We start from the raw sequence: 27,351 nt of genomic DNA, 5'->3' as shown, positions 1-27,351 counted from the left end.
TATCCCCAGGGACCAGGGACCAGGCCTCCTCCTCCGCTGAGGAGCTGGGTGCCCTACAGCTCAGACCCGGGACCAGGCTCATCCCCAGGGACCAGGGACCAGGCCTCCTCCTCCTCCTACCCCAAGGACCTGGGTGCCCTGCAAGCTAGACCCGGGATCAGGGTCAACCCTGGGCATGCAGGCACCACACTGGTCACCAGCCATAACCTTACTCTTATTTTACCAGGCAATTGTACAAATCTGCATCTTCCATTCCAGCAGGAAGTAAATCTCTCTCACTGGGTAATTTCTTTAAGCCCTCAGATTTTCCAAAATCCTGGGGAGACCCTGGTTCTGAATCTCTGGTCCCTCCATCAGGGCATGTCACCCAGGGCCGTGGTCACCCCTGTAGACCTGTCCTGCACAGTTGTTGCTGGGAACCTGCCCCCACTCCGTGGAACCCAGTTCCTGATCCCACTTCCTGCCAGGACTCAGGGAGGGACCCAGACCTATTGTCTCCAGTCCTCACTGTCACGTCCAGACCCTGTTCTCCAAAGCCAAGGAGCCAGCAGCCTACTGCTTCAAGAGCTTTTCTCATCAGCCACCAGCTGTGCTGAATCCCTCAGCCCTACCAAGGGCCCACACACCCTTGGCTCCAGCCCGAGCGATCCCTAGGTCCCCAGGTGTGGCTACAGCCGCGTTAGAGACCCAGTGGGGCCGACCCAGACACAGACTATGCCTGGCGATGCTTGATGAGGTTTGTATATGATTTCAATATGTACTCGGTTATGAAATTAATTGCCCTCTCCACACCCTGCACAATAGTAGGGACGGCGGGTGGTGGGGGGACCATACAGGGTGGATGGATATGTGCAGATACGGAGATAATGGGGACAGTGATGACATATGGACGGCTGCCCTCACCCGTGTTCCTACAAGGGTCATGAAACATGATACGTACTTGCGACTTTCTTGCTCCTCTTATTGCATCCTAAATCTGCCCTCTGTCAGCACCTCAGTGGACTAGGGTCTTTTCCTGGTAGGGTGACCCAGAACTTTCTTCGCAGGTCATCTTCGCTTTTGTTGGCCCTGCTTGTATTACAGGATTATAATCCTCCATTGACCTTTACGTGTGGGTTGCTTCTCATTACTAGTAACTGGAATCCCCGTCCTGAGTTCCAGACATCCCCCTTCTTGCACGCACGGCATGGTCCTAAGACTCTTCTCCATTGATAAACAGGATCAATCAGTCAGCCAAGCAGCAACTTTTTTTTTTTTCTGTAGGTTTGGTGTCATCAGAAGCTAAAAATGGCCTCGTGGAAGTCTCAACTTTCAGTGTAGTGGACCACGCTTTGGGTCCAGATGCCAGCACTCCTCCTTTGAATTGATATCAAGATACTGGTAGTGTAACATCATGGAGATAGAGCCAAACTATGAGAGTAACATTCATGAACATCGTCCATTCCTACTTGTACCTCTTGGTCCCCAGGCTCATATATTCTTTTGTTTCAAGGATTCTGATTATCAAAACCAAAACAAAACACACTGTCATTGGTTAGAACCGTATACTCCACCCTGAGTTCTTGAGCTATTATTTCCCACCTTCCTCGCTTCTTTGAATACACGGTCACTTTACTTATCAAACCAATCTTCCACGGAATAAATACCTTGGCTGAAAAAGTGTCCATCGCCTCCAGGATGAACACAAAGTCTCGTGCCGCCAACGCTCTTCACAATCAATTTCTAGACTATTCCTTGTCGTGTGTGGCAGGGACCGCAATAGGTCCTTCAGTTTCCCCAACAGCCCCGTAAGTCAGATCTTAGTGTCACTCCGTTCCACAAAGAAGAAAATCGAAGCACAGAAAGTGTGAGAAAATTGCCTATGGTCCCACAGCTGGTAAATGGCAGAACTGGGATTCATAGCCAGACAGTCAGAATCCAGAGCCTGTGTCTCCAACCACGGTGACACATTGCCCGGCATCATCCTCTCTGGAGGCCACTGGGACGTGATGACGCTTTGCCATCTGCAGGCGTCATGCTCAGCAGGGGCCACATGACTCCCTCCCATATCTTGGGAAATCCTAGCTGTCGTCAGAGGCACTGCTTCAAGCCAAGTCTCCCAAGAAGGCTGCCGTGTTCTACACCCTGCTCTTCTGAGCCACTTACAAGACTTGGTGTCCTTGCCTAGATGTCTGAAAACCAATAATTTTGGGATAGAGCTTGGCATCCCATTTATCTATGACACATCTTATCTCCCCAATCCTAATATGACAAAGCCATATTGCACTCGCTTCCTGTTCCCTCACGTCTCTTCACTGAGGGTCACATGCTTAGTTAGGATTCCAGAAATGTGGGGGGAGTTTTCTGCAATTACTTAACCCATAACATCATTAGCCAACTTACCTATTTTATTCGGAGACTTGTATGTACTTCCCAAGCAGGCTCAAGCACCTTCTCCGATTCCCATTGCCGCCTACATGGAAGGAGACGAAAACGGGAAGAGGGCGAGCCTGGTGGGGCGGATGCAGCTACCGGCAGCTGTTCCCCATGTTCCTAACACAGGATTCCCCGCAACTGCGGAGGAGAAGGAGCACGGGGAGTACAGATAATTTTACCTTAGGGTAGAATGTTCTGAAAAACAGATTTCTCCTCCTTCGGAAGAAAGCAAACTATACTATTTCCCAGCCAGCAAACAAAAATGTTGACAGAAAACGTATCGACAATGCTGTCTCCAGGTAAAATCTGCACAGACAGCGAGGCCACTCCAAGGAGACCTCCAAAGGTCAAAGCAGATATGTCAACTGCAGCTCTCGTACCAGGGCCTCTTCTAGGCCCTTCTCCGGCTTCCCAATGGCTTCATTCGGCAAGTGCGAAGCGATATGTAGCATATGCAACACGTGCACCAAAGCAATTATCAATGTGTAAAAAAAAAAAAAATCTAAAAGATCACTGTTTCCATCAGTCTTAACATTTTTCTTTTATTGCAATAAATTATCACTCCTTCCAGACTTGCACGCCACTGCTTTCCAGATCTTGCACACATTTTACTTTCTATCCCCTCGACGTCAGGTACTCAGATGTCATCTACCTTGAGATTCCTCAGACAAGGTTGAAGAGAGAAAACGGTTAAGATCACAGAGAAGAGAGAGCGAGAAGGTAAGAAGAGTGTGGAATGCTAACTGGGGCAGGTGCAGTGCGGAGAATCAATATGGATTTTCCAGATATTGATTAATATTAAGAGGAGTCTTCCATTGTGCTGCATATAAGCAACACTTTTAGGACATCTTATGTTCTTTTATGAAAGCTATGTCCCCATCCAAAGTCACCTTGCCACCAAATCGTGCATTTTGAATTTTTCAATGTGCTCTGCGTTAACGAAAGACTTCAAAAAGCTCAGAATGGGACCAGGACAAAACGTTTCCACCAGAACGAGTGATCTTTCTTTTCTTAAAGGAACTGTGCCTTGCAACCTGGATACCCACCCAGAGCTGTAAAATTTTTTTTTCTTATCAAGGGATCTCCAAAAAGAGGCCAGCAGTTCTCTGGAGGGGAGTGCTTCTTGATGAGCAACCCTTGAGATCGCTTCCAGGAAAGCGCCAGTCTCCTGCAGCTGCATGTTCCACGGGACTCTCTTCTTAAAATTTATTTTTTTAAGATTTTAATATAATCATACATGAGATGTACAACGTGAGGATTTGCTCTACACGTGTATAGTGAGATGATCGCCGTGGCCAGGCTCACGGAGGAATCATCTTCTCCCATAGCTGCCCGGGCATGTACGTGTGCGTGTGCATGCGGAAGAGCACCCGAGCAAGACTCTCTCGACAGATTTCTAGGATGCAGTGCATCAGTACTGACCCAGTCATCATGATGTGATGAGGTCTCTGACCCTTGGTGGCCACACGCAACTGTGACTTTGCACCTTCTGGCCAACCACCAGCCTGCTAACCAGCACTTGACTCTCCGCCTCTGTGTGTTTGAGTTTTTTTAGATTCCACGTCTGAGCGAGACGATGCAGGGGACGTGATGCTAAGCAAATAAGCCAGACACAGAAGGAGACCATCTAGGTGAGGCGGGCCTGGGGGTCCTGCGGCCTTGCAGCAGGTAACGTGCCTTCCAGAGCTCGCTGTGTCTGTGCTCAAGCACCACGGGGTGGGGGGGGGGGGTCTTTTCTTTTTCTTTTTTTGGTTTGAGTACTTGAGTACTGTTTTTTTTTTTATTTTTTAATTTATTTTATTTATTTATTTTATTTTATTTTATTTTATTTTATTTTATTTTATTATTTTTTGCATTTGTTTTTATTTAAGTTCGATTTGCTGACATACAGGACAACACCCCGGGCCGACGTCCCAGGTCACTGTCAAGGGCACACCAGGTGGCTGAAGCCTTCTGAGCCAAGTTGCGCCTCACAAGCCTTCCCGGAGGGGGCAGAGGCTGCCTGTTCCCCCCCGCAGTCCATCCCTTCTCGTGCCTTCTGCCCGCTGAGCCTTGCCACCCTCGAGAAACACCCTTCTACCAGTGGACAAAGGCATCGCCCAGTCATCAGTTGTTTCTTCCCACACCTGTTAGTTTTATAATCGCGTTAGTCAGCACACATATAACCGCACAACTAAATCACATTCATTTGAATTGAGCGAATTGTTGCTTATAACTGTCCCATGGACTGCTTCCACAGAGAGAGCAAAGAGAAAGAGGCTTATTCTACGAAAACTAAGTTTGATGCCTTTAGAAATGATTTTATAAAATCAAGTACTAAAGAAAAATAAAATACTTCAAATTATCGTGGGTGAGGAAACGACAAAAGATCAAGAGAAGATTCCCCAGGTCTGAGAGGATAGTAGCCCAAAAGAGGCTTTAGATCTTCACTCCACCTTGAAGAACCAGAGTGACCTCTGTGCTGGTGTGAGGTCCGTGCATCGAGATGGGTCAAAACTCTAATCAATATATCAACAGTTTAGTCCTTTTGAGAAAGACCTTGGGGTGACAAGAAGGTTAAAAAACAAATATGCACTTATATGTATGAGGTTTGTGTCATTTTTTAAGGTCTCCCCCCACCACCCTTTAATCTTTGGTAAAAATGTCTTCATGGACCATCTTAGCCCAGACATCTTTGCGTGTCCTTTGCCAACAACCAGCATTGCCTGGCTCTCGAGATACATGGAGAATTGCAGGCAAGAATGTGTGAGGTTGTGGCAGCCTAAGAGCACAGGACATGCTTGTCATGTCGATTCTACTGCTTGTGTAGGAGTCGATCTGTGAGCAAGTTTGTTGTCTGCTTCATTGATTTCTCGCCTTATACCAGAAATAAAGCCAGCTCCCATGGCCACTTGAATAATACCATGAACTAATATAAATTTCTGGACTTTAGGAAAATTAATTAACATTCTGAATCAGTTTCCTTACAATACGGAAAAGGGTAAGTGAAACACCCTCTAAAAACCCAAGCATACAGAAGGTGTCCAATAAATGTTAGTTTTTTTTTTCTTTATCTGGTGAATGAAAGGATATACTTTTGCTGCATAAATGTAAGGTGATTATGAGATTGTTCCATGCTTCTGGGTAGTTCTTTGTGTTTTTTAAATAGAAATATTTTCCTATATATCCTAATTAATTGCAGAGAACGACAAGGTGGGATAAATAGAGCAGATATAACGATCTCCTATTTACATTTTATAAAACTGAAATGGATAGACATGAAATGTCTACATCAAGTTCTTTCAGAGTGTTGACATAAGTTTATATTCAAATAAGCCTATTTATGAGCCTATTACTCTCATTAGCTTCTGCAGCTCTATGAGATGTCTGAGGATTTTTTTTTTAAAGTTCATTACTCTTCCATAATGTTCTTCTTTAGAGGCTACAAATAATCAGCAGAAAACATAACACTTTAACTTCATGCCAACGCATGAAAGAAAGAATAAAAGATAGAAACAAAAGCAAATTCCTCCTGAACACAATGGAAAGAAAGCCTTTGTCCTTCAAACCCACTGTTTGAGAGAGGAGCAGACAATTAGAAGCCCCTGTAACTATCCTGATTCTCCATCCTGGTTTTACCCCAGACAAGGGGGATGGATCACTGGGACTATGGTCGGGTTTGCAGACATACAGCCAGTGCCCGAGTAGCCAGGAAACTTCTGGATGGGTCCTACTACTTCATAAGATCTCAGAACCATGTCGGAACTGTGATGAGAATCTGTTCAGACGCGGGAAACTCTCCCCCCTTCCTTGATGGAAGAGAAATCTACTCTCAACTAATGACACTTTGTACCACTGCCTTAGTTCTAGTCATATTTAATTTCCTCTTTTCACCCCGTGCCTCCCATGAGGCAACTGTTCCATGAATCGGCTTTGGCCTAATTGATACCTTCATATTAGTGGAATCACAAAGTATATATTCCTCATGTCTGGTTTGCTTTATTCATGTAATGTTTTTGAGATTCACACATGTTATTGCTGGAATCAACAGCTCGGTCCTTTTTATTACTAGGTTGTGTGTCCTTGTATCAATATACAGTGATTTTCTTAATAATTCTCCTATTAGCGGGCATTTTGCTTTTCCTATCACGAATATGGATTCCATGAAATGCTTACACATTGTGGACATAGGGTTTTTATATTTTTCTCTTGAAAAAATAACTAAGAATAAAATTGTTGAGCATGCAGTTGTGTGTGTTTACCTCTATTCGAAACCGTCAAATGGTTTTCCATGATACCATGGTCAAATGGTCAAACCATTTCCGTCAAATGGTTTTCGAAACCGTCAAATGGTTGCACCATTTAACATTCTCATTAGCAGTGTGTAAGAGACCCAGTTGTTGCACATCTACACCAACATTTTACATTGTCAGCTTTTAAAATGTTAGCTGTTCTAAATATAATATATTTATGTATTTTTATATTATCATATATATTTATATATATTATATATCATATATATTTATCTATAATATTTAGAACAATCCTGCATTGTGGTTTTAATTTGCATTCCCTTCAAAACTAATATGTATATTTCCCTTGTTTTTGGCCATCCATAGGTCTTCTTTTGTGAAATGCCCACTTCTTTATCAGAAGTCTTGTCTTTAATAGAGATTTTTCAGAGTTCTATATATATCCTAGAAAGAAGTCCTTTGACAGACACTTGTGCTGTAAATATTTTCTCCCTGGTTGTGGCTTCCCTCTGCATTTTTTTCTTTAAAAGAGGAGATTTTAATTAAGTCTGAGTATAGAAATTAAGTCCAATTTCTACGGTTAGGTGTCTTATGACAAAAAAATCTTTCCGATCCCAAGATTGTGAAGATATTCTCCAGGCTTAGCGTTAACATTTAGATCAGAGTTCATCAAGTCTTGACACTTTCGACATTTCAGAATGGGGAATCCTTTGTGGAGGAACGGGGTTATCCAGTGTGTTGTAGGACATTTAGCAGTATCGATGGCCTCCATCTACTAGATGTAGTAGGAGTGGTGGCAGTGGTACTGGTAGCTTTCAAGGTCATTTTTTCCCATATGTTAATCTTTGTCAAAAGAGACTCTCTATTCCACACTGCCTTGAATTGGCATCTTTCTTCAAAATCAATGGACCTTACTGTGTGTCTATTTATTTATTCTTTATTCTATTTCACTAGTCTATGTGTTTATTTTACTCTACTTATTAAACATTTTCTTGAATACTCTAAATTGCATTTTTATATAAATTTAAGTTATTGGTCAACTTCTACAAAAATTCTGGTCGATTTTAGTTGATATTGCACTGAAACTACAGATACCTTTAAAATGTCATCTTTCAATCCAAAACAGAGTATATTTCCTCATGTATAAGGGTTCTATAATTTTCCAGAAAAACTTATATTAGAGCTGTAAATGTAGAAGTCTTACACATATTTTGTAGAATATATTCCACATACTTAAAGTTTGCTGATAGTATTATAAATTGTATTGATTTTATATTCTAATTGTTTGTTACTTGTATATTGCATTTCTAATTTTTATAAAATGATCTCAAATCCAATATTTTAACTTCACTTTGAAATTCAGTAATTTGTAGATTTCTTTGGATTTTTTACTTTGCAGTCATATTGTTTGCAAATAACGAACTTTATTTTTCCCAATCTTTATGACTTCTTTTTTCTCATGTGTGTCACTGGGGAGGACCTTTATCATAATATTTAATAGATTTCGTAAAAGTGGACATTCACATATTCTTCTTGATCTTAGTGGGAAAGAATTTAATATTTTTATCATGAAGTATGTTAGTTTTATGTTAGATTATGTTATGTTAGATTATGAAGTATGTTAGTATGTTAGATTTTCATATCCAATGAGTTCCTTTCTATTTTTAGTTCAAGTGTTGAGCTTTGCTCTAGCAAGCAGCCAACAGTACCATGATACCATGGAAGCTTTGTTTTGGGTTGTTTAAAGTCAAGGGTATTTTGTTTTTTCTCTTAGCTTTATAAAATAACCTTTAATCCTTGGCCTTGAGTCTAAATACAGGGCTCTTCTGGGATTTTAAGGAAGCATTCATTGTGTTTACCACTTGAATTCCAAACTCTGACTTTGCAACATGAGAAGCTATTGAAATTTCTGCTCAACTCTCAGCCTCTCAGCTACTTCCCTCCTCTGGGTGATATTTGATTTATAATAAATGATCTATAATTTGATTTATAATAAATTTATTTATAATAAATTTATAATAAATTGGTCTTTGTGCTCTTTTCTGACACAGAACTAAAACTCTTAGAATGTAGGACAGCTTCTGAGTTGGTGAACATGTGGGGATGCTGGGAGAGGGACATGTTCCAAGAGGGCATGGAAGCCCGTTCCCCACACCTCGCCCTATGCATCTCTTCTACTTCGCTGTTCCTGAATGATAGCCTTCTATAATAAACTGGTAATCTGGTAGGTAAGATGTTTCTCTGGGTTCTCTAATCAATCCAAGATTGGGGGTCTTTAGAACCTCATATATCTAGTGGGTTGATTAGAAGCACAGGTGACAACCAAGACTTTTGATAAACATCTGAAGTGGTGGTGATAGGAGAGCCGTCTTATGGGGCTGAGCCAGTGGCCTATGAGATGTAACACCATCTCTAGGTAGATTGTAGGTGTCAGAGTCTCATTGAACTACAGGATACCCAACTGGTAGCAGAGAATTGCTTGGTGGTGTGGTGAAAACTCCCACATGATGGAACTGGTCCCAGAATATTACTCTGCATAGGTAGGTTAGGAATCAGCCAAGGATTTAAGTGGAATTAATAAGCATGTTTGGTGGCTTCCCTCTGTCTGGTTCTCTTATTTCTCAGAATTTTCCCTTCAGGGATCCCTGGGTGGCGCAGCGGTTTGGCGCCTGCCTTTGGCCCAGGGCGCGATCCTGGAGACCCGAGATCGAATCCCATGTCGGGCTCCCGGTGCATGGAGCCTGCTTCTCCCTCTGCCTGTGTCTCTGCCTCTCTCTCTCTCTCTCTCTCTGTGTGTGTGACTATCATAAATAAATAAAAATTTATAAAAAAAAAAAAAAAAAAAAAAAAAAGAATTTTCCCTTCAGTTCCAGATAGCCTACAATCCAAATGTCAATATTTATGTTTTTTAATCCAATAAGTTTGCACTTTCTTTATGAGCTATATTCTGTGCAAACTGGGAAGTGTTCTTGGAGGGTAAGCTGGATAAATGTAGGTTCATTTTGTTTCCCTTCTCCCAGTGATTGAATACCTTCTAGTTTCTTTCAGATTATAGTTGCTTTCCAATGCCTTCAGCAGTTGTTTATTTTTCATTATTTTGTTCAAAATAGATATGTTATTAGTAAGAGGCTTAGTGTGCTATAAACTGTTCCACTATCACTGATTGTCCCTCCCCATATTGGATTTCTTACAGTTCCTCAAACACACTACTTTTCTCCAATCTCTGGGACTCCACATATGCTTTTCTTTACCTGAAGCACAATCACCCTTGCTCTGTGGCTAACTTGTTTCCAATTATCCTTCATGCATGAATTTAAACATCAGCTGCTCGACAAAGTCTTTTCTTACCATTTCTAACTCATCCAGGTTGGTTCTCCTGCTACAATTCCCATAGCACAGCGTACCATTCGTGGTATAAGACCCATCATGCTGACACTTATTCTTTTAATACTTTCTTCCTTCTTAGAGTATGGGCTGTGCCAGAATAGAAACCACGTCTTATAGCATGCTTCGCTGATAAGAAAGTACTTGGTAAAGATTTGCAGTTTTTTATAAGTGTAAAATGTTTTGATTGCCTTTTCACAAATATTGAGCAAGTGATTTATTAAAGTCATTCATAAGGGAATCCATCAGGATACAGACACATGTACAGGTAGGTAACAACCAATAATTATAACTAGATTTCTCTTTGTCCACTTTGCCAACGCTGCCTGTGTGTTCAAACTCCGTCTAGCTCAAAAGCACAACAACAGCACCTTTTGGGAGGGCTTTCAGTGACCATAGCACAAAGCAAATATTTAAAAAACTAAATCCAGATAAGTCTTCCAGCAGCTTTTATATCATCACCAAGAAATCCACCTGATAACATGGATAAATGACAATGTCATCAGCTCCAAGACTATTTTACAGCTTTAAAAAATTCTGCTAGGTGTGTAAATATGATCATATTCTTTTCCACTATCCAAAGCTCTCTGTAGCTGAGACATGTAGAAATGCATTAGGCATCTCGGGAGTTGGATTAACTCATTCTAGACAAGAGGGGTAGGCGGCCATAGGCACCGTTAGGTAGGTTTTGTCATTTCTTTAGAAAATCAAACACATTCAACAAATCAGAGTTCAGATGTCCTGGAATGCTGCTGGGTGTTCCATTCATTTCAACGAGAATCCAGGGCCTAGCACAGGCATGGTACAGAGTCATTAAGTGGACGTTTATTTAATAAATCAACGAAAATGACCACAGTCAAAACGAAGGCAATTATAATAAACAAAGTTTATTGATTAATCCATAAACATGACCTTTAAAAAAAAATCAAAGTATAAACCATATTATTGACTTTAGTTAAGAAAACAAGGTGCTCCCTGGGCAAGAGTCCCCTCTAACCAGCACAGCTCTTGCAGCGCTGAAGACCGTTCTCGTTGCAGGCGGTGCACTTCAGGGCCTTGAAAGAGTCTGTAAAGCAGTTTCGGAACACTGACATCTTGCTCCCGTGGCAGGCGGAGCAGGGCAGGAAGCCAAAGCCTCCGCAGGAGGGACACTCATGCGGATGCTGCACTCTCTGTAGCAGGAGGCCAAGGGACAAGAGGGGACAGAAAATGCATTAGCATGAGCAACTCCATCAGCTCCCCTGTCTTTCTGCACTGTGGACGGTCGGAAAACAACTGTGGCATAGCACGGTTGTGGACTTGAAATCACCCACCATTTGCACACATAGAGACCCCGGGGAGGGCTCTATTATCCCGCTGATGGCCATCAACAGCACAACCTCCATCTGTGAAGGCTGGTACTATTTAGGGTAAAGGGTCCGAAGCTCTGGAAATGTATCATATGAAAATACATATTTACAAACCAAACAATTCACGGGATGGTTATTCATATTAGAGGAAAGTACTGTAGCTTTCCCTTCAGTGCCTCTTAAGTTTTATATCTTTGCTTATAGAAGAGTTATCACTAACAGTGAGTCTGGAAAATCAGAAAACTAAACGCTAAAGGGTGGAGGAGCCACTATCAAGTGAAGATTTATTGTTGTGCTGCCTATTTAACTAATGCTTTGTTTTTTTAGAAGCACTTCCAAGTGCCTTCTTGTATAGCATCTCCCCTCACCCCATCCTTTACACAAACAGACACCTTCTACTGCAAAGCACGTAATTCAGGCATCTTTACCCTCATTTTCTATTTAAGGAAAGGGGCAGAGAATTCTTAAGACATTTATCCAAGTCCATAAAACTTCCCACAATGGCCATCCGCCTTTCTACCTCAAGTAAAGATAAAATACCCTCGTACTAGAATGAAAATAAGTATGCTGTGTGTTGAGGATAATATTTTGAAAATTATTCACACACATTTCTATTTGCTCCTTTGAGCGCATATTCTTTGCTGGAGTCCACTAGAGGTATCCATCTGGCGGGGAGCTTAGGAGCCACTGCAGAATCACACCAAGAGAAACGTGAATTAATGCCAAGCTTCTGACTTGCAAAATAGGAGTCTGCAACAGTGTTTGAAAGCTTGGTTTTGTGAAGAGAATAATTGCTAAAATAAGACTGGGAAATGTAAATACACACACACACATGCACACACACACACACACACACCGAAATGCATTCAGGCATATTTCACATACACATGTGGATGGCCATTCTCTGGAGACTCACAACCACACATACAAAAGTCCCCAAAAGCACTCAAATAAAAAGGAACCTGATTAACTGGGTTTAACCCACTGTTTCCCCAGCATTCACAGCTATGATAACCCTTTTCCCAGGAAACAACTACATAATCCTCTCACAATTAGTATCTTACGGAATACATTTTGGGAAATAAACATTAAGGGCATGATTGCCTGAAAATTTATATGTTCCCAGACTCCTTTTAAGATGTACATTTTTCTATATATAACAAAGTTCACTTGCAATTACAATTTGACTTGGCCATTATATGAGGATGGTGAAATCCATGTGATAATTCACTTTTAGTGGCACACAATTACTTTGATGGAAAGTAGTAGCTGGCAAACTGAATGTCACAAACAAGGAATTTTATCAAAATTATAGATTCAGGGACACTGCCCGGGTGGCTCAGCAGTTGAGCATTGCCTTTGGCCAGGGCATGATACTGGGGTCCCGGGATCGAGTGCCGCATCGGGCTCCCTGCATGGAGCCTGCTTCTCCCTCTGCCTGTATCTCTGCCTGTCTGTGTGTCTCTCAGGAATAAATAAAATCTTTTTAAAAAATTATAGATTCAAAACTAACCCAAGAAGTTAGATTGAGTGTGTAGAGCAATCTAATTACTTTGTAGGTGAGTTTTTGTCATTTCTTTGTACAAAATTTGACCAAAATATGGTACAGTGAATTTACAATTTTATATTGAAAGGTTCTTAGAATAAAAAAAAAACACAACTTTGAATAAAAACAAACCTAGCTATGGGAAAAGAGGGTAGTTTAAAAGTTAAAAGCAAATTATTGGAGAATTAGTAAATAATGGTGTTCTTATAAAATTTTAGAAAGACTATGATAGACAGGCACTTGACATTCACTATGACAAAAGTTTGTATTAAAGATATAACAATGACCTGTACAGCATGAGTCCTGACTGGTCAAAACAGATGTTGGGTTGGCCTAGGTCCTAGAGAAAGGAACTGCAGGGACCCGGAGTCTGGGACTTCACCATTAGTGCTAGATTATAACTAGGTCTGAGTTCCAAGTGGAAGAGAGTTGTCAAAGTTCGCAAATAAAAATATGAGATGCCCAGTTAATTTGAATTTCGGGTAGACTACAAATAAATGTTTGTATAGGTATGTCTCAAATATTGTCAAACTATGGAAACAGCCCAAGTGACCCTTGACACTTGAATGGATAAAGAAGACATGGCATATATTTATATATATTTTATATATTTAAAATATTTTATATAAATATATTATATTATATATTATTTATTATAAAAGTAAAATAAATATACATATATATATATATATATATAAAATGGGATATTGCTCAGCCATCAAAAAAGATGAAGTCTTGCCATTTGCTATGATGTGGATGGAGTTAGAGAGTCTTGTGCTGAGTGAAATAAGCCAGACAGAAAAGGACAAAAACCATATGATTGCACTCATATGTGGAATTTAAGAAACAAAACAAATGATCACTGGGGGGAAAAAAGAGAAAGGCAAACCAAGAATCAGACTCTTAACTACAGAGAACAAACATGTTTATCAGAGGGGAGGCAGGTGGGCGATGGATTAAATAGGTGATGGGGATTAGGGAGGGCACTTGTGATGAGCACAGGGTGATGCATGGAAGCGTTGAATCACTGCGCTATACACCAGAAACTAATATTACACAGTATACTCAGTAACTGGAATTTAAATAAAAACAAAACAAAAGAGCAAATTCCATGGTCTTTCCTCTTGCAGCTTTTAACCTTTATTTACATCCAAGCTTGTCTCCAATAACGTATTACATGGGATCCCCAAACCTAAAGGGTTCAAACGATAAATGCTGCGACTGAAACAGAAGTGGGGGTGGGGGTAGGGGTAGGGGCGTGGGTCTGGAGCCCCCACCGCTCCACTAGCCTCCAGGAACCCCATTCATGTAAAGCCGTCCAGCACAATCTACTCCATTTGTCCTTCTAATAACAATAAATAATTCAGTCATTTCTCACTGTCTCCTTCGGAGAGCACTTGTGGTATAACGTTATACTTTTGTTAGACTGTGGTCCCAACCTAAAGAGTCTCAGCAAAGAGAAAGAACTGACTTGAATTAGATGTATTAGGTGCAGCTAAGTGGACAGCTCTGCCCTCAGGGCAGATGTTAAAAGAGCTAGAAAAGCCCCCTAAGCACGGGCAGTGTTCTAGGAAGGAGGAAGAGGGAACACCTGAAGTTAACAACAGTCATTACTCATGGCAACCAAACAGACTTCCACTCTCAGGGAGGAGGTTTGCTGCAGAGACTTGGGCTCCTGAAGCACTTGGCTCCGCGGTGCCCTGTAGCCCCCAAAGCAAGAAACCATGCACAGGGTGAGAATAGCACAGAGGCCTGAGTCTCCAGAACGGCCCTCCTCTGAATAGTGCTTTGGGTAGACACATGTCCATTTGGGGTAGAATTCAAGAAAAAAGGAATGAGAAGTCATCCTCCCTTTTGACCTATTTCTGCTGACATATACTCGGTGAGAGACTTTAAAAAATATACTCGGCAGGTGAGACACTTTCCTGTATTCATTCCTTCTGCAAATATGGAGTGTCTCCTTGCCAGGCACTGTACAGGGCACTGCGGAGAGAGCAGCAAGCCAGACACTTCGCCGTGGCTCTGGGCCCCACCCTTAGGTTTTTGAATAGGTCCACTCCCTACTGCAATCGTCTGAATTGAAGCCCAGAAGAACTCCAGGGTCGCTCACAAAGGACCTGAGGAGACAGGGACAAGAGGGTAGAGCTCATGAATGGTGCTCAAATAGATTTCCTTTGTAGCCCAAACTCATATCCAGGAATCTAAAGAGATTTTCTCATTAGCTAACACAGAAACATTACGGGCCTTCGGTGTCTTCCTCGAGATTAGGAAATGAAGGTATTTACTATTTATTATCTATTATCTATTATCTATTATCTATTCCTATTCTAGGAGAGCTTGAAAGACTCTTACATATGCCACCAAAGAGGAAGTGATTTATCTGAGTTCTTGTAACCATGAACCTCATCATCCAGATTGTCTATGAAGCAAAAATATCCACATGACAAATTGTCCAAGAGCGCACACTTGGCGTGTAATCATCTCTGGACAATTTACCTCTGTCCCTGTATTTTGTTTTAAACTGTATTCAACAATTTAAGTCGGCAAATGATTGTTAAGTGCCCGCTAAACACCTCTCTGATCAAACTGCTAATAAACACAATCTTCCCCGATAATCAGAGTGTCCAGCGTCCTCAGTTTGCAGCCTTGAGAAAGAAGTCACTGAACAAAATGCAGACACAGAGGAAATCTGTGGCTTATGATCCTAAACGTAGCAATCTAAATATATGAGCCTGATTCTTGAACCCAGGGTGATGGACTGCCCCACACCTACTTAAAAAGATGCTTGGACTTCAGAGAGAGGTAGGCAGAGTACATGGCCTGATTTCCCAGATGAGTAGGTGGTGCTCTGCGGCCCTGGACGGTGACTATGCCATGGCCACCCCCACTGGGAGGGACAATCACTCAGAACCATGCCCCCCGCCCAGGGAGGGCTAGGGCAGTTTCTGACTGTTCCAATGCCCTGCAAAAATAACCTGTGCCATGTCTAGCATCTTCCACATGTAGCTAAAAAACCTTACCTCTGTTCTTCATGCACAATAAATAAGTAGTCACTGGCCCTCAGGGGAGAGTCAGATTTTACAAGAAAAAAGTACCGGAAATGAACACTGTGTTGGCAATCTCATTAGAAATGACAAGACTGTTCATATCTTTAAAAGAAATAGTAAGGCAAAAGCTTACTTGGAGCTTCTCTACCATCTGCAAGCTTTAATTCAGTATCTGCCATAACCAGGTGTTTGCTAATACATCTCAAGGCTCCCCTGGCTTTCTCTGCGTGGACACCAGCAGGATCAGCTATCCATCATGGTTATTGTTTGGAGGGAACACTTCTTTGCTTCTAATCTCCAGCTTGTTTATTAAGATAAAGAAATACATAAATATATAAACAAGCAAATTTTACACAAATGGTGTTTTGATTTCATCCTTCTCACCCAAGCATTATCCTACATGAAACAATTATTTTTCTCTTCTTTTTCACCAGTTAACTGCTTTGCCTTCTCAAAAAAGAAACCTTGGATGAAAGAGGACTCATCCATCTTTTCGCTCACCAAATACTTTTCGTCTATTATTTGCCAATCCCTGTTCTCGGCACTAGAAGTAAAGAATAGCACAAAATAGACGAGGATCGTGTGTCCACGTGGAGCTCATACTGTAGTGGGAGGATCCCCTGCAAATTTGGTCTCAGGAACAGAACCGCCACTGGTGCACCTAACTCCATTGAGCCCAAGGATCCACACCAGCTATTGCTGTATTCCACTGGCTTCTGCTGGCTTTTGGCCAGCTCTTCATGTTTAAGTCCACTGACAATCTTAATCAATGAGTCAGGCCCATCCGGCTTCCCAGAGCAATTTTCACTGGGGCTGGATGTATGCTAAAATTCTTCGACCGGGAAACTTGAAATTCTTTGCTGACTCTTAGAGCCCAACTGCAGCTACTATGCCTCTTTCCTCACCATCACTTGGAATAACTAGTAAAAACTAGGACCTGCATTACAAGGACCAGGAGAGTCATCGTCTACCACGTAGCACCAAGTAACAGCAAAGTAGAACTTGGCAAGATCTGTCTGGTGGCTCTCTAAAGTCATTACCAACTCGTCCACCTTCCAGGGTGCTTCACCCCTCTGAGAGGAGCCCAGTGCCAAAATCTAGTCCGTTCCCTGGACCTCATGTTCTGTCTACTTGAGCCTTGGGTCCTGCCACATGTGGTCGGATTTTTCAGACAACTAAATGACACTTCGTTGGAGCCATGACAGCATAAATTCATGCTGAAGACCACGGGCTTTGGAGTCAAGGTGACTAGAATCATGAATCCAACACTAGGTATAAGGGCATCAGCAAGGGATTTACTCCTCTGTGTCTCCATTTCCTCGTCAGTAAACTAGGGATAGTAACAGAAGCCAGCCTACAGAATTGTTTGGAAGTTTCAATGACATCATACATATAAAACACTGAGAATATTACTTGCTACATAGTTAAGCCTCCGATGTTTCCAACCTCACGAATATTTAACTCCTATTCCACTGCCAAACGTCAGCTTGAAGAATGGAATGGGTTTAGACCTGAATCTTACATCCCTTATCTGCTTTTCTTGGCTCTTCCACCTGCCTCTCTTGAGGGTCAGTATCTTTACCTAGGTTAGGCTGCCTCAAGCCCTAGCCCCTTTCACAGGCAGAGTTTAGGGTTTTCTTGGATGGCTCGATTTCTCTGCCAGTTTTGTTATATGCAAAAAGCAGCCAAACAGAGATATAGCACCTTCTAGCAACTACAACAGAAGAAGCCAGTAGCATACAATTCTTTTCAATGTCAAGAATCATCTTAAGGCACCTGGGTGGCTCAGTGGTTGAGCATCTGCCTTCAGCTCAGGGCCCTACCCTGGGGTCCCGAGATCGAGTCCCACATTGGGCTCCCCGCAGGGAGCCTGCTTCTCCCTCTGCCTGTGTCTCTGCCCCTCTTTCTGTGTGTGTCTCTCATGAATAAATTTTTTTTTTATAAAAAAAGGGGGCAGCCCCAGTGGCTTAGCAGTTTAGTGCTGCCTTCAGCCCAGGGCATGATCCTGAAGACCCAGGATCAAGTCCCACATCCGGCTGCCTGCATGGAGCCTGCTTCTCCCTCTGCCTGTCTCTCCTGTGTGTGTGTGTGTGTGTGTGTGTGTGTGTGTGTGTGTGTCTAATAAATAAATATTTATAAATAAATAAATAAATAAATAAATAAATAAATAAATAAACCATCTTAAATATTTGTACCCTATTTATGTCATCTGTAGAATGGAGACAGAATTAAATAAAACAATATCTTCTTTCTGAAATTCTTTGAGCTGAGAAAGAGGTTATATTTATATAGCATGATGATGTTAATCAAGTTGAATTAAGGGATTATAGACTCAAAGATTAAAAGTCCATGAACAGCTAAGCCAATCATCAATCTTTAAAAAAAGCAATGATATTTACCCTATATGACTCTAAAAGATGCTGTTAAACCACAGAAATATAAACAATATGATATGACAATCGAATTGACCAGAGAGCTCAAACCAAGGCCCAAGTATATATGGGGATTTACTATGATATAAAATTGGCACAACAAAGCAATAAAAAGATAGATTATTTAATAGGTGATTTGGGGAAGCTATCTCATCATAAGTAAGAAAAAAAAAAGTGCATTCTATATAAAGACCTAGATGTGAAACGTTATAAAGTTAATAGAAAGGAATGCAGGATACTATCTATGTGACCTTAAGATGAAAGGTTACTTCATTATGAGGCAGAATGATCAATTTGATGATATCAGAGGATTTCTGTTGGGTAAAGGCCATCCTGAAAGAAACTGAAAAAAGGAAAAGAAATATTGACAATGACTAAAACAAACAAAAAGCTAATATTTAGAATACAGCAGGAGCTTCTGAAAACCAACCAAGAAAAACAAAAGACAATTCCAAGACTTTTCTGATGTGAGGTATAAGAGTACACAATTTACACACAAAAAATTAAAATCTAACAATCACAAATGAGATACCAAATTCAGTGGTCATCAGAAAAATGTAAATTAAACCCATAAGGCAATATGTCTTTACACCTACTACGCTAGCAAAAATTAGAGAACAGAACCTTAGAAAACAAGGTAAAATAGTCAAGAATGCAGAAACGAACAAACAAAAGAATGTGGGAACACACCGAATTTCTTTCTCTACAAAAGGGAGCATTCGCAAGGTGCAACCATTTCAGAAACCCCTCTACCTAGAAAATTAAGTGTATGCTTAAGCAATGTCTACTCCCAGAGAAATCCTTAAGGGAATGTGTTCAAGGTTGTTCCTGGCTGCACTGTTTGAGAAGGGTGTAGTAGGACAGCTGGGTGTCCATCAGTGGGAAAGTAGGCAGATAAAAAATAGTGGGTGGTCACCATGGAGCTGCACCATCCACTGGCCACATGGGACTATTCACATTTAATTTTAAATCAAGTAAAATCATATACAATTAAAAATCCAGTGTATCAGTCACACTAGCCATATCATTCACTGTCATAGTGGCTATGATGTGCTCAGTAGCTCATCTAGCCTGTGGTTCCTACTTTGGACAATACAGATATAAAATATTCCCATCATGAGGTAGTTAGAAGACGTGGGATTAAATGTTCGCATAGCAACATAGATCGTCCTTGGAAACACAGCACTAGTGAAAACACTCTGCAACGAGACTAGGCATAATGCATAACAGCATTATATACATTAAAAAATGTACACAGAAAATAATGATATGCATCAACCAAGCTAAACCATTTAAATAAAAAGATATGCCAAATTACTGGTTTTACAGGGTTGGAGTCAAATATAGAGACAAAAGGAAAGAATAAATAAATGCAACCATCCAGATTTTCAAGCTGAAAGGAGCTTCAGACTATGAAGTACACGTCATCACTGTGTTTGGTCCTTCTGGGAAAGATCACAATATGAATAAAACGTGATTCCTAAAATCAAGGAGCACATAGCTCATTTGGGACATCAGTCAAACAACCAAAGAAAAGTAATACAAACGTCAAAAGACTTGGATAAGCACCCAACAAAAAAAAGAAGGCTATAGGAATTCCAAGATGAGAGAGACCAGGAATGATCTGGGGAAGAAGGGATCCCCCACACGGGTCTCGAAGATCACGGGAGGAAACGAGGAACTGGACCAAGAGCATTCCAGCCAGACACAAAGGAACGGTAGGAAGAGGCCACACATGGTTCTCTCCGTCAAGTGGGCACAAAAGATAGTAGAGAATCAGACACGTGGCCGGTAAAGGAGACCGAAGCAAGAGGAACCGGTAGTGGCCTACAGACACCAGGTGACCATATCACCTGGGAATGTCCCGGTTCCCCTGCGCGGGCCCAGAACAATTATTAATATATCCTTTTCACTGTCAAAACGTCCCAGTTTGGGCAAGAAAATATATGAAAATATATGTTCTACCCATCGAACCAGGCTGATGAGACAGCTTAGCAGAGGGCTTCCTGGTCCCATACTGATGTGCTGTATTATGGATGTGAGCCAAGCACCGCTCTGATGCTCCACTTACAAGCATTGGGACAAAATTAAAGTGTGCACTTTTGGAGAAATAATTTCTCCGTAATCTTTGGAAATGATAAGCTGGTCCACGGGAAAAAATAATTTAAATGAAAAATCGTAAACGTGCTTCAAGACAATGGCCTGCTCCTGAAAGCCCTCATCGTCACCTCTATTGCCAAGAATCAGACTCTAATAAAGCTGACGAGACTTCCTGCCCAACAGTAGGAGGTGGGTAGAAGTGAAGCCTCAAGTCACTCCGGCCCGAGCAAATCTAACAGCAGGGGATCTCAAATTAAAACTGCCACACGTATCCTGTGACGTGTTCATGAGAAAAATTCAATGAGGAAAACTCAGTTACAATCAGAACGTGTTTAACATTTTGATTACTAAAAATAAGTTGCCAAAAGCACAATTACCTCAATTTTGGTTAAGAGGTCTTGCAGTTCTCCTGATTCATTCATTGACAAAATTTTCTCAGCACCCTATTAACAAGAAAGAGTGGGGAGGGGGAAGAAAATCCAGTTTGTTAGTATTGGAGGGAACAGTTCTAGGCAGGAGAGCTTAACCCACAAGAGACTGCACGCCGTTCTCCCCTCAGGTCTAAGTAACCCCACAACCAGGAGGCCAGAGAGGGGAGCTCATTCCTCTTTCCCTTCACCTATTGTCCCACATAGCGAGGCTTGGTGACAGCAAACGGAAGACTGCAGCCGGAGGGGACAGCCCACAACTTGTCACAGTAAGTCCAGGTATGGAAGGTTCCAGAACACCCTTTGCAGTTGTTCCCAGGGCCGCAGGCAGCTCGGCCATCTGGGAGAGGGAACCATTGGCCGACAGGCAGCCAGGACTGTCTGCCCCGAGGTCCCCACGGTGCTGACATGACCCCTTGGAGTCCTGCGTGTAAAGCCAGCAGCAGCTGGCGGCGGTGAGCAAGTGAATAGGCCCTGGCACCGAGGAAGCACACACATGAGCGAGGCAGCCAACCTCACCTCCCGGGGGACAGACCCCAGCACTAGCCCGAGGTCAGCCTCAGTGACACCAGGCCCAGGCAACAATTCCAAGGCCACCCACGAAGGAAGCAGAATGGGGATGGGACGCCAGCAGGGGCCTCACTGCACCGCCAGTTTTCACTTCTAGAACTTTACTATGGGGGCCCCTGGCAGGGCTCAGTGGTGGGCACCTGCTTTCGGCTCAGGGCATGACCCAGGGTCCCGGGATGGAGTCCCACATCGGGCTCCCTGCATGGAGCCTGCTTCTCCCTCTGCCCTTTCTCTGCCTCTTTCTCTCTGTCTCTCTCAGGAATAAATAAAATCTTTAAAAATAATAATAATAATTTAAAAATACAAGTCTACTATGAACTCAAGAAGGGGGGCAATGTTTGCCCTTCCCGCAAGGCCACGGCACCTCTTCTCACTACTGTGTTCTCCTTCCTGAGTCCAGCCTCACCATCTCCTACCAGATTGCCCCAAGCAGAGCCACAGAGAGGGAAGGAGACTGTTCCCCGTCAAGGGCAGAGGCCGTGGAGGCCTGTCCACACTGGCTCCTGACACCGAGTGACCATGGCGGGCACAGAGAGGCCGTGGAACCAAGTGTTGATGAATCACCCAGCCTGGGACAGAGCATCCCCTTCCTGGATCCCTGTTGGTGCTGCGCATGGTAGGAAACTCAAAGATGCCTTTCAAAAAGTCTAAAAGTCTTCGTTTTTAGGAAAGTTACAGTGGATTTTTATGTAAACGCGCAACAAAGGAGCGCCAAGGTAGAGCGGCAAGAAGGGGAGGGGGTGCAGAGAAGGATAGAGGAGGCCCAAGGAGTCATGTCACAGACGGGCCTGCCCCCTGGGGGCGCTGGGATGGGCCCCAGGGTGGGGCACCCGGATGGGCCACTGGGGTGGGTGCCAGGATGGGCCCAGGGATGGGCTGCAGGTTGGGGTGCTGGGATGGGCCGTGGGGATTCGCCTCTGGGATGGGCCGCCAGGATGGGCCTTGGAATGGGCCCCTGGGATGGGCTCGGGGATGGGTCTGGGGATGTGCGGGGGGGCTGGGTGCCGGGATGTGCCACAGGGATGAGCCCCCGGGAATGGGCCTCAGGGATGGGCCACCGGGGATGTGCCATGGGGATGGGCCGCTGGGATGGGCTGCGGGATGGGTGCCAGGATGGACTGCAGAATGTGCTGCCTGGATGGGCCACTGGGGATGGGCCACCAGGATGTGCCACTGGGGATGGGCCGCAGGGATGGGCCGCCACTGAGGGAGGCCTCTGAGGTTGGGGGGCTCTCAGTGTCGGTGCACCCGGGCCTTTAATTCTGCGTTTTCGTGGTGCTTCAGTTTACCTTATAAAATCTGTGTCATCTTCATCAGCATCAGAGGTGTCAGCCTGATGTACATGTTACAAAGTACAGCGAAGGCTGGCGCGGGCTCCAGGGGACACCGTGGCTCCCCGAGGCGGTCACACTCCGGGGGCGGGGGCGGGGGGGGGGGCTTGGCCGCAGAAGACACGGTGACCGCCAAGGCCACCGAAGCCCCGAACAGAACAGGAAATTCTGGGAGCCAGCAGCGGCAGGTGCTGTTTTCCCGTTGCCGCGCCTGAGGAGCCGGCTCCGGGCTCTGGCCGTGGAGGGGCAGCACCTCCCCAGGCCGGCTCCGCCCTTCCACGACCCCCAACAGCACGAAGGTCGCAGGGGGCCCTCAGAGAAGCCACAGCGGCCCGGCTTCCCCGCCCCTCGGCCGCCCGGGTCACCCCCGCAGGTGCCCAGAACTCGGTGCAGGCGCGGAAGGGACGCCGGCTCCGACCCGCAGGGACTGGCCCCGACACCGGCCACACCCGCCCCGCACCCTGGGTGGTGCTGGAGCAGCCCCGTGTCAGCAGAGCTGCCCCTGCTCCCGGAGCCGCAGCTGCCCCCGGGCGCCCAGGGGCCCACCCAGAGCTGAGGGACACCCCGTGCCCGACACCAGGCCCCGGCGTGGCCCTCCGCTGCTCACCCGCCACCCCCCCCCCCCCGGCCTGCAGCCTCCCCTTGCAAGGAGCACAAACAGTGGGGTCATCTCCGGCGTCCCACCATGTCCCACAGTGTCCCACTGCATCCCACGGCATCCTATGGTGTCCCACCGCGTCCCACGGAGACCCACAGCGTCCCACTGTGTCCCACCACATCCCACCGCATCCCACCGTCCCACCACGTCCCGCGTCCCCCCCTGCGCTGACCCAAGAGCGTGACCTCTCTGGGCAGGATGAGGGAATCACTGCCCCCTCCTCTCCCAAGCAGCAGCAGCAGCAGCAGGTCAAGGAGCCCAGCCCAGCCCATAGGCCTCGCAGGAAAATTAGATTCCTCGGGTCCTGAGGCCTCCACCTGCCCAGCTGAGCACCTTGCCTCCCTATACAAAGGTCTCCTGCCCCACAGCCTTCCAGCAAAAGTTAGTACTTGATTTCTAATTATTCTAATCATCACTTGCTTTATAAAAACACTGGTGTGTCCAAAAAAAGGGACTGTAGTTTTGGAAGTATTGACATTCTTAGGGAACCATCTTTCCAGGTTGGTATTTGGCTAAAAGTATCACATGTGAGTTTATTAACTTTTGAAATGTAAGCCTAGGAGCCTCCAGGTGGCAGGGCTCAGGGATTGAGCATCTGCCTTCATCCCAGGGCATGACCCTGGGGTCCTGGGATCGAGTCCTGCATCAGGCTCCCTGCATGGAGTTTGCTTCTCCCTTTGCCTGTGTCTCTGCCTCTCTCTCTCTGTGTCTCTCATGAATGAATATATAAAATCTTAAAAAAAAAAAAAATGGGTCTACCATTCAGTTCCATGCAAGAAGAAATTAATCTTTCTATTACTCGGTGGAGTTTACCAAAACTTCCAGGATGCCTACAGAAATATTTCTAATGTATTTTTCAATTGATTCAGAATTTTTTAAGAAAATTAATACAATCCTGGAATTAATGATAATAGTAATGTTTTGGGTGCATCAGCTCTTTTAATCATCAGTGCAAAGTAAGCATTATTATTTCATTTTTTCAAATAAAGAAAGTAAAGTTGGAAGAGAATAAGGAACATGCCCAGCACCTGTCAGTTAATCAATACAAAGCCTGGCCACATCTTGAATGCAGGTGGTGCTGCCTGTTAAAGCTGCACTCGCTCCATTGTGCCCCCCATGCTGCCCACACACTGATAGGATTTATCAGTGAAAACATGGTCCCGATAAATCCTAGTCCGAGGAACAGGACAGCCTATGACTGGGATTGATTGTTGACGGGTGCCCAAGAAAGTAAAGAGCATGAAAGCTTTCACTGCAATGACTCTAAGCAAAATGAATGTGCAGAGCAGCTAAGGAATCCCCCCCCCCCCCCCCGGTTCTTTCGTTATGCCAGGGTCATGCCTTATTTGGTTATTTCAAATACCCTGCATATTCCAGGAGAAGACTTCATTCATTATAAACTTCGACACATGAAATTAACTCTACTCTCAAATTCTTCCCACCCTAAGATTCTGAGCAGCGAGCTGTGTCATGTGAACAAGCTGCTTTATTTCAAATGTAACAAGCTCCTCAGACAAAGATAAGACAGTCCACATACTCTTTCCCCACTTGAATCACCAAAAAGAGACTCCTCACACCTTCACGGAACAAGAGTAAGATGAGAAAAGGTATCAGCCCCTTGCTGATTGGGACGACCAGACACGTACCCATCATTCTTCATCTGTGAATGTGCAAAAGCGTGCAACCATACCCACTCATACTCATGTCCATTCATTTATTCCCACATTCAGCACAGCTTTGAGCCTCCGCTCTGGGTTAGGCACTGAGCTCTTAGAGATATGAACAACAAACAAACAAACAAAAAGGCTCCCTGTCCATGAGGGAATGTGAAATCTTTTGGAGGAGATAGATGTTAAACAAAAGATCACACAAATGAATGTAAATTTCGAACCATCAAAAACACTACTAAAGAGATATTGGGATAAGATGTAAACGCATATGTAACAAGGTGCAACTAACCTAATCACCAAGATTAGGGGTGTAATGATTCATTTGTTATCTTTACGTAAAAGAGTAGGTAACCGAGCACATAGAGAAACTGAAGGAAGGAAATCATTTAGGGCAATAAGCCTACCAAATATCACATGTACACGACTTTCGTGGTCATCCCTTCCTTCGATTCAAAAAAAGAAGAACTATGTTCAGCAAAACTTCCTATCAGATTCTGCATGGTATTTTGGGTTGGAGCCCTGGAAGAAACGTACGTAAGATACCTGGCCACAGTGTAAGCAATCTATTTCACCAATAAGTCAAGGAAACCTTAAGATTGCCATCAGCCAGCTTGGATCATACTCTTCCGAATTTCTCTGAAGAGCTGTAGATCAAGTGTTTCCAAACACCATCTTCCAAAACCAAAACAAACAAATAAAAACACTTAAGTGTTGTGTCTGAAGAATTACTCAAAATCACACGTGCAGACTGAAGCCGCCTCCGGGCTGAAGGACCTCCATGCTGCTATCCAGGCTCCAGGAATCCACGTGGAACTCCGATGTTTGGAAACTATTGACCTGAAATTTCTGAGAGGTCCAGAAGAACTAGAAGAAAAATGTTCTCATTAACCAACACCAAACGCAACTTTTAATGCATGTATACATATAAGCGTATCGTATGCTACTCATGCATATTACACTCTATCTTGTCTTCATTTTTATTCACATTTATCCGTGCAACTACTTCTTCCTCTTAAGAAAGTCGCCCCCAATAAAAGATCCATATGATGATATCATAAGATAAAATTTGAATTAAAAATTCAAGACTTGAGGAATGTCCTAAACACATTTCAAAACAGTAGCTAGGACTGAGCCCTAAATGTAATTCTATGCCAGCCCCTCAGCTGAAACAAAGCCTTTCTTGGCCTAGTAGCTGAAATGCGATGCCTTCCAGATGCTTTAGGTGATCTGGCTACGATAAGAAATAACACCCTTGCTTCTTCATTAACCGGTAAAAGATAGTCTCCAAATAAATGCCGTCACAGAAGCGGCTCTTTACTCAAGTAGTACAAGGTTTCATCCTCCCTGCTGGCTTCAGGCAGGCTCCTTTGGCCTCTCCCTTCCGCTACCTCCCTGCCGTCTATTTCTCTCTCTTTTACTGAACATCCTACACTGCTGTCGGTGTCTCTGCCCACGACTGGGATGACACGCAGACTCCGCAGCATGGTCGACAAAACCCTCCAGGATCTGGAGGCACCAGCCCTCCCAACCCTGACCTTTAACACCTTGTATTCCACATGCTCTGAATCTATCTCCTTCTTGCGGACGTGACAGGGTCTTCTATGGGATAATAGGTCTTTGCGTCTGTTCGTACCTAGGCCCAAAGCTCCGTCCGGCTCCTTCCCACCCTCTCCTGGAAAACTCCTAAGCATCCTTCCACACCCGACTGAAATATTAGCTTACGGATGAAGCTTCTTCAATTCTCCCAGACAAAAAATGGGTATTGCAGCCTCTGTGTTCTCAGGCCACGCTGGGCCCCAGTGCACGGGGAGCCCGGTGGTGGGTCTGGGGCCCAGGGCCCTGCGAGGTGCACCACACACACTCCGTAAGGTCAGTGGCAAACACAGAGCTAGATTCCAAGTGGCCACTGCTCACAGTGAGTGCTGATCCTAAAGGACAGGTCAGCCAAGGCCCAAACCAGAATGCACCTGGGGCAGGTGAGTCTACAGCTGATGCCATGTGATGGTAGAGCACCGGCCCCTTGGGGACTGAGGCATGAGGGCCAGGAGGTGCCCCCTCAGCCCCTTGCAATGGCCACCTGATGGGGAGCAAAGGGTGCACCCCTGGGAGCTGTGCCCCGATGCAGACCAGGAGGCCTGGGCTGTGCAGCACCAGGGGTGGGAGGCGAGAGCAGAGGGCGGGGTGACACC

General features: G+C 44.2%; 1 protein-coding gene across 1 annotated transcript in view; it reads right to left on the bottom strand.

Moving 5' to 3' along the window:
* Positions 1 to 10,998: 10,998 nt before the first annotated feature.
* The window catches only part of GRXCR1 (glutaredoxin and cysteine rich domain containing 1), a 115,225-nt gene continuing 98,872 nt past the window's right edge, over positions 10,999 to 27,351 (bottom strand). The window contains exons 3-4 of the mRNA XM_038555114.1: positions 20,883 to 20,948; positions 10,999 to 11,203 (exon numbers count right to left, since the gene is read on the bottom strand). Of these exons, the coding sequence (XP_038411042.1) occupies positions 11,024 to 11,203; positions 20,883 to 20,948 (246 nt within the window). The 3' untranslated portion in view covers positions 10,999 to 11,023. The remainder of the gene's footprint in view (positions 11,204 to 20,882; positions 20,949 to 27,351) is intronic.

Source organism: Canis lupus, chromosome 13 (assembly GCF_011100685.1).
Source record: "Canis lupus familiaris isolate Mischka breed German Shepherd chromosome 13, alternate assembly UU_Cfam_GSD_1.0, whole genome shotgun sequence".
Lineage (NCBI taxonomy): Eukaryota > Metazoa > Chordata > Mammalia > Carnivora > Canidae > Canis > Canis lupus.
The sequence above is the reverse complement of the archived record's forward strand: the minus strand, read 5'-3'. Positions and strand labels throughout refer to the sequence as shown.